Here is a 14,283-nt window from a genome sequence, read left to right as displayed (position 1 = left end):
GGACATAATATCTGTACCTCAGCTGTCTGCGCCTAGTGTTATTCATGTGGAGATGAGCAAAAGTTTTCTAAATATTTGTGAATTGTGTAACTGAGGTGGGATTTGGATACCAGTATGGTATTCACCTAGTAGGATGTGGGAAACATCATCCAGGATGGCTGACACACCGACCCTCATTGTTAATCTGCTGGGTGGATTCGATCCGGGGCTGATGTGTCTCCCCATTCCAGAAGCAGCAATGTAACACACATGGCCATCTGGGCAGTTGGAAACCCATACAAATTAATTACTTGATATGTTTTGAGTGAACAATATATAATATTCAAACTTAACTTCACTACTGGGTTGACTACATTTTTATTTCTTTCCAGTGAGTTACCATTTATTTTCCTTAACTTATTTATTTATTTGTTTAATCATTTAATTTTGCAATATATGCCAAATTTCAAACATATCATCAGTGTTTGCCTGGTAAAGTCTATGTTAGGCAGGTGGTGCTGTCATAGGTGTTATGTACAGCTGTGGGTGACCCACCCCTGAGATTGTAAAGCCACATTTTATCTTCAGAGTCGTTCACCATCCTGAACTCCAATAAAATTCTGTAACTAATCTCAGAACATTGATGCAACACTTTGTGAAAGATTTTCGTAATAGGTGCTGTCAGTTTGCAGTATGACAGTTCTTTTAATGGATTACATGTAGATGGATCCTTTTTTGTTACATTGCTGAAATTAAATGATTGTGTTAGTGCAGTACATCCAGAATTGTTTCCTATTAGACAGTACAGAACCACAACATGAAAGTAAGTGCTGTATATTTTGTGTGCCCAGGTGCTGAGAAAGTTTAATTCTACAGATGGTGTTAGCCTTCATTTGGTGGAGATAAGTCAGCACATGAGTAAACTGCAGGCCCAGGCCCTCAAATGTATGCAAACAAATGAAAGTGGATTACCGAATGAGAACATGGAGTACCAATCTGCAGTTACTACTGATGGAATAAGTGTGAAGTGGTACAGACAGATACAAGATGTACCACGTGGGTTTTCATGTATAATTGCTCACGAGTTTTTTGATGCCTTGCCTGTTCACAAATTGCAAGTAAGTATTACATTAATCATTACAGTCTGCTTCATTGTAAAATGAGTGTTAAATAGTGCAAATATTGGAAGAATGAAACTATATCTAGATGTAGCAGAGTCCCCTTTTCAGTTATGATATCAGCTGAACCACATACAAGGAAGAAGGAGAAGTAATGTATGCTTGACAGTACAGAGAAAGGGCAGTGCTGAAACTTGAGCTACCCAGTGTATTATGCGAAAGTCAATCACATTACAGGGTGTGGAGCACTGTTTGCAAAAGTAATTATCAGTGTGACTGAAGCTGTTAACCTGCTTGACACAAATCATGAGGACACTCTCTTTAAAAAAATGAAAACGTTCATTGTAGGCTTCCTAAGATTACAAACCTGGGAAAAGTACTTAATGTGAGGAAGAGAGGTCAAATATGCAGCAGTGGTGCTGGGAAATAGTGGAATATTGGAGCAACCCAATGATGAAGTCAACAAACTAACAGCGGTCACATCTCAGTTTGTTTGCTTTGAACTCTAAGACAAGAGATTTTTTTGTGATTTTAATTGTTTCACGTGTATAGAAGACAAAATTAATGTAACAAAAAAATCCTAGTTTTTATTTAAGATGGCTTGAGATCTTAAAATGGCACAGCATGTGGTTTATGCACCACTTAATATCCTGTCCAAAGGCCTTCAATTTAGTGACTGTGTTGTGCAAAGAAGGAATTTTATAAGTAGACAATAAATCTTTGCCTTTTTTGCCACCTGCTCGAATTATGTTCCGAAGAACATCACAGCCTTCTGGCATAGTATCAAGCCAATTTTCACACATCAACTCTGTGCATATGTTTTCAGTTGTATCGAGTGCAGACAAAGGAGTTGGCCAGTCTAGAAGAGCAATTTGCTCTAATGTGCAAAACTGTGCCTTCACTATTGCTGATGAAAATATTGAAGACTGGGCCTGCTCCTTCAAGAGTAGCTGTTGCACTGATGAGGTCATGCCTTTACTCATAATTTGAGTATTCGGAGCAGCACTTGGTTGACTGCCTATACTCTGAAGCATTTTGAGTTCATGGAATGACATACACCCCCAAATTGTCACAGCAAACTACCACAGCAAAATGAACATATCTCGGATGAAACCAGATACCTTGTGGCCTGTCTATTTTTAACGGTTCATCGTTTTCTGTGGAAAATACTACTTTGTCAGGAAATATAAGATTTCACTAGCCACGTTTGTCTTTGTCCCTAGCAGATGCTAGCAGGTAGAGTTGATGCCCAGGGTGTAGCCTCTCTCTGCAAGCTGTGCACTTGCTTTGTAGGTCTTCTGAAGATGGCACCAAACTGCATCCACCAACCTAGGAAATGCAATAGGGGAGATCGTCTAATTACATGTGGTGTTTATTTTAATTTTTCCTCTCCCTCCCTCTTCCTCCCGTGGTGAGATATGGTCAACCCCCACCCCCCTCGTACCCCCAACACCCCATCATGTAAGGTTTTCCCTCTAGCCAGATAAAAGTACATAAAAATGAAAGTTTTTAATCTTTTTCAAACATTGATTAAAACACTTTAATAAAAGTTGGCATGCAAATTCATGATGATCACAATAACATCGGCACTGTGTGCATTGCAGAATATCACAACTCACTGGCTGAAACGCAGTGATTTCAACTGATGCAGTGGGAAACTCCCCATATGAAGTCTCACACTTTTGTGGTACCTGTCTCAAATTGGGAAATCTGGAGCATGCACACATGTAAAGCATTCATTCTGTTAAGAGAGGCCATATACTCATGTTAATTTTATAAAACAAAGTGTTATCCATCATAATAATGTATATTCCTGAATTAAAAAGTTCACTTGAAATGCTCCCCCTTTAAATGAGATTTGCTGGGATTTTACCAGACCATGCCCCCAATTTTGAGCTCATGTAATTAATGGACATTCCCATAATGTGTATCAGCTGCACTGCATTTAAAAACAGATTTTGTCATGATGTGTTCACCACTTCATTATTTTGAGCCAGTGATGGTATATTCTTATACAAGATTATATCCTGTACCAAATCATTTGGAAAGTACTTAATGTGCAAGTGTGCAAACAGTTGATAACCACTGACACCTGTGTGAGCAATTTTCAACTCTTGGAGGACAAACTTAACAATTTGATAATTTTTCATGAAGACTGCAGTGAGCTCAACATTGAAGTAGATAATTTGTTGTAATTATTAAAATTTAGCTTAAAATTCAAATGAATTTTATGATTATTGTTATTAGCTTACAGCAAAAGTAGATTTTAACAAAATAAAAAGTCACTGTAAAATGAACTTCCCCATAATTAGGCAGTAAGATAATAAATAGTTCGACACTGAAAGAGCTTGTGGTCATTTGAAGTCTCGTGTTACATATGAGTAGCAATTTGAAACAACTGTGGAAGCCTGGATACACGATACTGGGGGGAAATGTATAAATAACTCTAATTAATAAAACATCACATGACATAAAATAATAAATAATGTGTGTGCTAACAGATATACTACTGGGAAATAGCAGTCACTCTACTGTCCTTTAGTTTTTCCCATGTTCTTCAGTTTATAACAACAAACAAATCCCAGACACATTTCAGTAATAACTCTCTTCCATATCTTCAGAGACATTTTTTGTGAAGCAGTTTGGTATACCCAGTGTACTATATATTGACTGCTACTATAAGCATTTTTCCAGCTCTGCTTTGGGATGTACTACACTAGGAACAGACACATACGTATGTTCCAAGGTTCGTGACAACTTTACTGAATAAGCCTTATGTTTTTGCTTCTTACGGCACACTTAAGTTGTTGTCAAACATTTGACCTCCTGAAAGCTAATCAATTAGAGAAATATCTGTTGTTTACATGATGTCACACTCGATCTGCCTGTAAATGTAACATTGGGCTTGTACATCTCTCTTGACATGTCTCTTTATGGTGACACATACACGTCTGATCAGTTAGAATGTAATAAATTTCCTTGAGATGGGAAAGCTTCTGTCCATGAGTCAGCACAGCATTAGAAACCAATGCTCGTGCGAAACTCAGCTTGCTCTTTTCTCACATGATATACTATGAACTATGGATGAAGGGCAACAGGCAGATTCCGTATTTCTAGATTTGTGAAAAGCATTTGATATGGTGCCCCACTGCAAACTGTTAATGAAGGTATGATCATGTGGAATAGGTTCCCAGATATGTGAGTGGCTCGAAGACTTCTTAAGTAATAGAACCCAGTACATTGTTCTCGAAGGCAAGTGTTCATCAGAGACAAGGGTATCATCGGGAGTGCCCCAGGGAAGTGAGATAGGACTGCTGTTATTTTCTATACACATAAATGATCTGGCAGACTGGATGGGCAGCAATCTGCAGCTATTTGCTGATGGTGCTGTGGTGCATGGGAAGGTGTCGACGTTGAGTGACTGTAGGAAGATCCAAGATCTAAATGTAGAAAATGTAAGTTAATGCAGCAGATGAGTAGAAAAAACAAACTCAAATACAACATTAGTAGTGTGCTGCTTGACACAGTCACATCATGTAAATATCTGGATATAACGTTGAAAAGTAATATGAAATGGAACAAGGAGGTAATTGTTGTAGAAGGGAAGGTGAATAGTCAACTTTGGTTTATTGGGAGAAGTTTACGAAAGTTGTTGTAAAGGAGAAGACCATAAATGGGACACGTGTACGACCTATTGTTGAGTACTGTTCGATTGTTCGGGTTCTGCACCAGACGAGATTAAAGGAAGACATCCAAGCAATTCAGAGGCAGGCTGCCGGATTTGTTACCGGTAGGTTTGAACTATATGGAAGTATTATGAAGATGCTTCGAGAACTCAAATGGGAATCCCCGGAGGGAAGGCGATGTTCTTTTTGAGAAACACTATTGAAAAATTTAGAGAACAGCATTTGAAGCTGACTGCTGAACAATTCTACTGCCACCAATGTACATTTCACTTAAGGACCATGAAGATAAGATAAAAGAAGCTGGGGTTCAAGAAAAGGCATATAGACAGTCATTTTTCCCTCACTCTGTTTGCGAGTGGAACAGTAAAGGAAATTACTAGTAGTGGTATAGGATACCCTCCATCACACACTGTACGGCGGCTTGCAGAGTATATATGTAGATTTAGATATGGATGTAGATGTAGATGTAGCCCTCACAAATGGCTTTTAGCAACACTGCGCTGGATGACTGTTGTTAATGTTTGCTATCACTTACCCACTTCCTGTCTTTCCTCGACAGTTTCCCTTGTAGTGTTATCCTCTTTGGTGAGTTTGTATCTATGCCCATGCTTTAAAAAGTTTTAAACCATTATTTTATGTCCCTGATGTGAAAAGTAACTTCCTGCCTCATAAATTATCATTGGCTCAGTGATCATAAGGCATTGCTGTGTCCAAAATGGATGTGTTGTAGCTGGATACTTGTTCATTTTTTGTGTTTAAAATTGTCATAATAAAACCTGTTAGGAATCCCATTGGTGTTCATAGGGCTGTAGCCCATCAGGACAGGTGTACTTTGCCATATGATTTCATATGGTCAGCATTATATGAGATCTTCCACATGACTGGAATTTTTCCAGAAAATTTGACCCCATGTGGCTGAGAACTGTTTTCTGCGCCTAGTTTCTAGTTAGGGATTAATCTAATTTTGGGATTCTGAATTCAGAGGTGCAACCAGATTTTCTGTTTAATGTCACAGTTCTGGAGACACAAAATAATAATAAAAACTATCAATTTTATTTCAATATGTGGTGAATATTAATAAAATCTAAGTATGAGACATGTACTCAAACTTTTACATGAACCTCAAAATAGACATTATATTTCACAAAAAATCACACGTCATCAAAACAGTAATCATAATTAGAAATGTTAGTATATTACAATACAAAGTTTAATGCCAATTTATTTAGAGAAATGGGACAAGAATGCTTTTATTTTGTAAAATCTCTCATCAATTGCTGTAAACGAAAACTATAAGTAATCAGTCATCATTGAAGGGTTCTAACATTCTTGCTAGTGATAGTGATCTTCTGTTGCAAGAATACCTTGGTAGAAGGATTCACCCTGTTCATTGTGTGGTGTCACCGCCAGACACCACACTTGCTAGGTGGTAGCCTTTAAATCGGCCGCGGTCCGCTAGTATACGCCGGACCCGCGTGTCGCCACTATCTGTGATTGCAGACCGAGCGCCGCCACATGGCAGGTCTAGAAAGGCTTCCTAGCACTCGCCCCAGTTGTACAGCCGACTTTGCTAGCGATGGTTCACTGACAAATTATGCTCTCATTTGCCGAGACGATAGTTAGCATAGCCTTCAGCTACGTCATTTGCTACGGCCTATTTATCTTGTGATGCATGTACCCTCAGACCGATGTTCACCAAAGTTAAGTATTCCAGAAGCTACGTACTTTTTTTGCTAGACTCAACTCCTTTAACTGTTCCAGACCTCACGCCAACCTGCGTGAGCTTAAACGTGTGCCTTTCGGCTACTTCACAGTGGCTTGGCTGTCTTGCCAAGTCACAACACATTGCTAACAGCACCCAGGTTTATAGGAAAAAAATTGTGTGCAAATGGGAAAAAGTGTATGTTTAGTGACACCACATACTCCAGTTTTTGTAGTCATCTATAACAGTTCATTCGCTATAGAAGTGTAATTCTCTTCTCTTGTATTGGCCAAAGAGCAACGAACAATGCCTTTGAAATATATCCAAGCATGTAATTCACAATAAAGTAAACACAGTAGATAATTACTGAATGCCACAGCATAACTGACTTTAACTGCCACAGCAAAAACATGCAGCAATGTTCAATAAATAATGGTAAAGAATCTGGTAAATGATAGTATACTCACCTGTCATGCAGCAATTGTATTTAAATTGACACTATATAACACAAAATTAGAAAGTAACATCATAGTGACCCATTTTTATATTTTGAATGTGTAAAGAAACAAAATTACAAAACTGACCTTGAAAATCATATGTGATACCACACTTCACAGGCCAAATTTTGATTCTACAGCAAAAAATTACCTTTAAATTGATATGACGCATACCAAATGCAAAATGGTTGCTGCCCAGTGTTACGAGTAGTGCAAAGCGCAAGGCAAGGCTGTGTGGAGTAGATGATGTACTGGACATCGAAATGAAAGACATTAGCCAAAGGAATAGTAATTAAAAGAGATGTTAGTTAATTGGTATTTGATATTTTTGTTAACTGTCAGTTTCTGGCCAAGATGACTTGTAATTTTTGTTTGTTTTTAATTATGCCTACTTATTTCATTCATTTGAAAATGTTGATGACATGTTATGTTTTAAGTGTAATTTTAATTGAAATTGTGGAAAGAGACCAATATAGAGGTGGATCCCTAATGGTGTGGGCAGGGATTGTGTTGGCCACTCGAACACCTTTTCAGGAAATTGTATGGGTGAACTGGTAAGGTTTAAATGCTGTCAGGTATCATGATGAGATCTTGGGGCCTAATGTGAGGTGCTTTGGGCCCAGACTTCATACTGATGGACGATAATGCTCGACCTCATAGATATTACACACATGGCGTTGCCTGCTCAGTCTCCCAATTTAAATCCCATAGAGCATGTCTGGGATGAAATAGGGATACGGGTTGCATTACATCAGCATCCACCAACCTCCAAGACTTGCGAGCAGCTCTGCAGGAAGCACGGACGTTATTGTCTCTAAATGAGACTGATGACATCATTTAGAACATGCTCATCATTGTCAGGCCTGTATTACTGCCAGAGGTGGTCACACCCCGTACTGAGCACATTAACCAGTTGGCGGAATGTGTGTGCAAATCCATTAAGTTGGAAAAAGTGAAGAACATTTTTGTCTACCACTATGCATGTTGCAGCAGTTCATGTTCTGTATTCTTTACATTGTTTCTACTTTACTGTCAGCTGTTTATACTATTTTGTGGCAAAATAAATGCAACCTTGCAAAATTTCTGTTTATTGCTTTAATTTTGAACACCAATGAGGTTGGTGTGTACTTGCACTCCATAAAACTAAAAGTAACTCAGGTAAGAACTATAATTGGTAAAGCAATGCAGCAATGTTAGATTTCATGGTGTCATCACAACAGATGTTGAAAGTGGCTTTCATGTGATGCAATGCTTGCGTTCACATGTCAGTAAAGAGGACTGATGACAGAAATCTCACAGTTGTGATGGTCTGTTGCAAAAACCATTGACAAAATCCTTCCCATAGAGGGAAATATGCTGCTGATAATCCTTGCACCTATTGCAGGTGATAGTGATAGTAGCAGTTGTCATACAGGATACACATAATCATACTTACACCATGTTGCTGGGTCACATGCTTATAATAGGGGTTGTCTCAGTATTGTGTACAACCCAGTCCTCCAAAGCTGGTGTAATCACAGTCTGCTGCCTCCCTGCACATTCATCCGCCTGAAAGGATCCGTGATCACACAAATGCCCAAAAAGGGCTTGAAATGTTGTGTTTCGTGGTGGGTGTCTGTGAGAGTATGTGTTTTGGTACAGTCATGCTGCCTCTCGACCATTTCCATCTGCTTAACCATACACAGTCACCATCTCAGCTTGTTCTTGACATGAATACTAAGCCATTACAATACACTGCATCAATCGCACAACCTGCAACATGCAAGGAACACATGGCATGTGGTCAGAGGAACTTTCATTTGTCAGTGTGCCACCTACCGTGGCAATGATGCATTTCTGGACACATTTTCGTAGGACTTTTTTCCTTCCACTTCCAGTCAGGAATCAATCCTTGCGGTTTGTCGGTTTTATTACTGTTCACCCTGGGTACATATTTATAAACAAGCTAAACCAAATCTTAAAAAAAAGCTGGTACATAATTTATTCATATTGCTTCACTGGTCACTACTTACACCCACACAAATGCTCTTACAGACAACTATTTAGCAGTTGTGCACACTGACAGCAGGCTAAAAGCATATTTACTCCATTATGCACTTTGTTGTCAACAATTTATCACAGTTCAACAGTTCAAAACCAAAGGTAACACTATTTTGCCATTAGTTGGCACACACACACACACACACACACACACACACACACACACACACACACACACACACACACACTCTGTGTGTGTGTGTGTGTGTGTGTGAGAGAGAGAGAGAGAGAGAGAGAGAGAGAGAGAGAGAGAAGGGGGGGGGGGCAGGGAGAAAGGGGAGGCATAGTTAAGTATAAATCATTGTGTGTAAAAGAATACAATGAAGGTGAATATCTGTGCATAAAAATCCCTCAGTGAAAGAAAACTATAATGTTTTTATACTTAGATACGTGAGAAACAAACATGTAACTTTTTTGATGGTTATCTTGTTTTGGAGGGATTTGCCATGTAATAATATTTTCCAGGTGATTTAAATTAATCGAGAGGCATGACAGTTTACATGAGTTAACTTTATTACTTATTTGTATGTTACAGAGAACTAAACATGGATGGAGAGAGGTACTTATTGACATAGACGTGTATTCTGATGGCAACAGATTCAGATATGTAATTTCCCGTTCACCTACACCAGCCTCAAAACTTTTTGTACAGGTGTGTTAGTACTTTAGCTTAATCCTATGTAAAAATAAAGAAGATGTAAGCAGTATGAAACCAGTAAACTTTAAAAACTGAAGTAGACATAGATTACAGGCAACAAATAAAATTTTCGCAAGTGTTTTCAATAGTGTTATATGCAGTAGTTTCCTACAAGAAGAAAGAGAAAAGTTAAAGAGCCAAATATCTTAAGAAGAAGACCCAACACAGGATAACATTGTCTAAAAACTTCTAATGAAATTATTGACTCAGGTCACTAATAAGAGAATGGGAAAAAGGCAGGGAGAAAATTATACAAATGTAGATGAAAAACTATGTATAGTCAGTAAACTGGGTAAGTACACCAGATTTATGGAAAGTTGGCAAGGGCAAGAAAATAAAATGGGAAAGATGACTCACTGCACAGAAAAATATAAACAGCAAAGAGATTGTGAATTACGTTGTTAATATTAGTCAGTGAATTATCCATGTAGGTTTCATATCTTTTCTTAGCAGGATGGGAGATAAAAGTTACTTTCTCAATGTTCAAGTATAATGAACATTACATTATTAGAGTGTGTGATCTCTCAATTGTGACCATCTACATAATAGTGTGTTCATTGTGTTGCACAATCGTGTGCCACCCCTGCTGTAAGCTATTCCAGCTTGAATTTCTCTTGTTTTGCCATTATTGTCATTTCGTAATTTTTATGAAAAGTAATAAGTAGGAACTTCCTGACAGATTAAAGCTTTTTGCCATAGTGGGTCTCGAATTTGGAAACTTGTCTTTCGTGGGCAACACACTGATTGCTTGTTGCACCAAATGTCTAGCACAAATGGGAAACCTACACAGATAATGACATTTTTATGAATCAAACAAGTAAATGCTAAAATAACTGTCAGAAGTAATCCAGCAGCACATTACAGGGGAGAAAAAACAACAAGATGGTATTAAAAATATTGATCTCCAGTTTCAAGTAATTTATCTGTAGATAAAACGGAGCTCAAATCAGTGGATGAGATATTGGTTCATCACAACCTCAGTGTAAAGAACCAAATTGTAGCAGTAAATAGTTAGTCCTCTAGCTTATTAAATGTGCGGGGATTCATTGGCATATTGTGACAAAGCTCGAAATCAACAAGCCAGTCATCTGTATAACTAGCTGTAGTGTTATAGTTTTGAGGGACCAGTGGAAATGACTAGGGTTCTTTTGAAATTGCACATTACATCTTTAGAGCTATAATTTAAATTCATGGATATGTTAGAATCTTGTTAAAGTGATCTTACATGATTATTTTTGTATGTGCTTAATTTTCTGCCTCCCCATTCATATCTTCTTTTTTCTATGTATAAAAATGGAACTCCACAACAGAAAAATTTGCTGTCCTGTTATTAAATTCTCTGATTCACTTTTCATTAGCTTACTTTGGATTTTCCTTAAAGTCTTATCTTTATTTGTTCAACTTAACTACAACAATTTTTATATTAACACAAGTATTATGTATGATTTTCTAGCCTGAAGAGAAAAGGGATCATTTAGAAGTGTGTCCAGCTGCCGGTGTTATAGTGGATCATATTGCATCACTTTTGGAAGAGGAGGGTGGCTTTGCTTTGATTGGTGATTATGGGCACAACAGCGAAAAGACTGACACTTTAAGGGTAATCTCCCTCATAAATATATAATCTTTCTAGCATAAAGGGCCACACATGAGTGTATTGTATCCTTATTCATTCCTTTTTATCATTTGCTGTACAACATGTACATGATGTTGGGCAAATCATTTCTGATACTATGAAAATGATGCCAAGATGGAAAACTTACTGGAAATAATGAGAGATATGTTACATGATGATGATGGTGAGATAACACAATAATATTCATATTTAAAATATGCAAGACTGCTTAAGTAGATTTAATCATTTAATTGCATCACTCATGCATATATTCATATCAAATCTGTACTCATCCCATGTTCATATTGTATAAGTACATCAAGAGTGAACCAAGACAGAAAAATGAATGTCAGATACTATTACTCCTACATATATTCTTTACAAGTCTCTTATGTTGTTTATCAGGGGATATTTTGTATACAACTGTTATTCTCTTTCGTGTTACAGTTGTGAATGGTGGAAATAAAGAACGCCTGTTGATAAGCATCCATATGAGATGGAATCTGTCTCATTTCATGTTCAGAGTATTTGTTACAAGATGTGTGAGAGGAATCAATATGTTAGTTGACTGTTCTAGGAACATGCACTCTCAAAATTGTAGCAGTAAGCCACACCATTATGCATAATGCCTCTCTTGCTGCAGTTGGGACCAGAGTCAGATGAGCATCACCATGACACTCTTGTGCTCACCAAACTAACCTGTGAAGAAAAACGGTGTTCTTCTTTGGAATGTCTGTTTCCTCTATTGATTCCATGTGGTAAGGGTCCCAGGCTTTAGTGTAACACTATCATATTGGTCAGATGAGAGTCTTTGTAATCTACCTCTTTCTTCAGTGGATCTCACTTCCTGAGGATTCTTTCTATGAATCTCACTGGGTTATGTGGAGGATCCACTGCCATCCTTGTACCAAGTGTTACTCTTCGCAGGCCTTCCTGCATTGTGCTACAGTTTTGTAGTGTTGCAACTTCCCTTTATAAAACAGCATCATTTGTGAACAGCCTAATGGAGTTTCCAGCCTTTTCCACCAGATCATTTACATACACAGGTGTGGAAAACTTAAGGATGAAAGTAAATTTCACATTATGTGTCATTGCCGGGTAAAATAGCTCAGTGAAACCTGGACCATACATAGAAAGAATTCACAGCTGTGTAATACAGAAGGCAACTGAAAGAAATGCACAGTGAGGTGAACAGAAATGACACTTTTATTTAAAGACAACAATTACACGGAAGCTATTATAATTTATGGACATCGCAAATTGCGGGGAATGGTTCTGAATAGGTTGTGTGATCACCACAGGTGGCAATGCATGCTTTGCAATGTGCTCCTATGCTGGCCACAAGGTTGGTAAGGAGCTCCTGCGGTATAGAGCATTCTATTGCTCCAACAGCATGGTTGACAACTGGTGGATGGTAATTGGTGTTTATGGATCTTCTGCAGTATGTCTCCCCAATGCATCTCACACATGTTCTATGGGATTTAAGTTGGTGGAATGGGCAGGCCACTCCATTCACCAAACATCCTGTTACTCCAAGAGCTGCTCCACCTGCGCAGTTTGATGCATTGTGCATTGTCATCCATAAACATGAATTCAAGGTGGAATGCACCTCGGAAAAGATACATATGAGGAAGGAGTACAGTGTCACAATAATGTTGACCAGATAGTATATCCTGACCAAAGTATTGGAGGTCAATACACCCCTTAAACATTATGCCTCCCCCGCCATAATGCCTGAACCTCCAAAACAGTCATGTTTAACAATGTTCCTGGGTGCATTATGTATGCTCATATGGCGAGAGGTGGAAACACAGAATGCACCTAGGAACATTGTCGAGCTTTCTCTTCCAAATGCGAAAATACATAGGAGAAATGATCACCGTAATAAAATAAGGGAAATCAGAGCTTGTACGGAAAGATATAGGTTTTTCATTCTTTCCGCACACTGTATGAGATTGGAATAATAAGAGAATTGTGAAAGTGGTTCAATGCCAGGACCTTAAATGTGATTTGTAGAGTGTCCATGTAGGTGTAGATGTAGATGTTGATCGTTTTGGCGGTTCAGGTGTTGTGGAGTGGGGAGGCATAATGTTACGTGGGCATACTGACCTCCAGATCTTTGAACACAAAACACTCCTGATCAGCTTTATTGTGACACTGTACCCCTTCCCCATGTGCACCTCTTCAGGGGTGCATTTGGCCCTGATTTCATTTTTCTGAACAACAATGCACCACTGTATCAAACTGAGCAGGCAGAGGACCTCTTGGAACTAGAGGATATTCAGCAAATAGACTGGCCTTCCCATTCCCTTGCTTTAAATCTCATTGAGCACGTGTGGGATGTATTGGGGAGACTTCCTGCAGCACATCCACACATACCAATGACCATGCACCAGTTGTCAGTTATGCTGTTGAAGGAATGGAACACCCCTACCACAAGAACTCCTTACAACCATGTGGCCAAAGTGAGAGCATTTTGTAAAGCTATCCTTGGCGATCTCACAATCTATTAAGTACCATGTCTCACCATTCGTCATGTCCAGGGAACCATCATAAATCATGGTGACAGTGCAATTATTGTCTATAAATCATCCAAGGCAAAGAAACATTAGGTGTATATATATAGTCACAGGGCAGCTCTATAAAATAAATATGGTAACACAGTGTAGAGCAATAAATATCATTTACATACATTGGTAGTACTTAACTTTTTGGACTCGCATTCGGGAGGACGACGGTTCAATCCTGCGTCCGGCCATCCTGATTTAGGTTTTCCGTGATTTCCCTAAATCACTCCAGGCAAATGCCGGGATGGTTCCTTTCAAAGGGCACGGCCGACTTCCTTCCCCGTCCTTCCCTAATCCGATGAGACCGATGGCCTCGCTGTCTGGTCTCCTTCCCCAAAACAACCCAACCCAACTTAACTTTTGTGGTAGCCCAAAGCATGGCTTT

The 14,283-nt window shown here is 38.7% G+C and overlaps 1 protein-coding gene across 1 annotated transcript in view; it reads left to right on the top strand.

Moving 5' to 3' along the window:
• The window catches only part of LOC126249678 (protein arginine methyltransferase NDUFAF7, mitochondrial), a 60,522-nt gene that overhangs the window by 34,376 nt on the left and 11,863 nt on the right, over positions 1-14,283 (top strand). The window contains exons 4-6 of the mRNA XM_049951357.1: positions 831-1,097; positions 9,558-9,674; positions 11,173-11,316. Coding sequence (XP_049807314.1) covers positions 831-1,097; positions 9,558-9,674; positions 11,173-11,316 — 528 coding nt within the window. The remainder of the gene's footprint in view (positions 1-830; positions 1,098-9,557; positions 9,675-11,172; positions 11,317-14,283) is intronic.

The sequence above is a fragment of the Schistocerca nitens genome, chromosome 3 (assembly GCF_023898315.1).
Source record: "Schistocerca nitens isolate TAMUIC-IGC-003100 chromosome 3, iqSchNite1.1, whole genome shotgun sequence".
Lineage (NCBI taxonomy): Eukaryota > Metazoa > Arthropoda > Insecta > Orthoptera > Acrididae > Schistocerca > Schistocerca nitens.
Note: the sequence above shows the minus strand (reverse complement) of the source record. Positions and strands in the feature narration are given on the sequence as shown.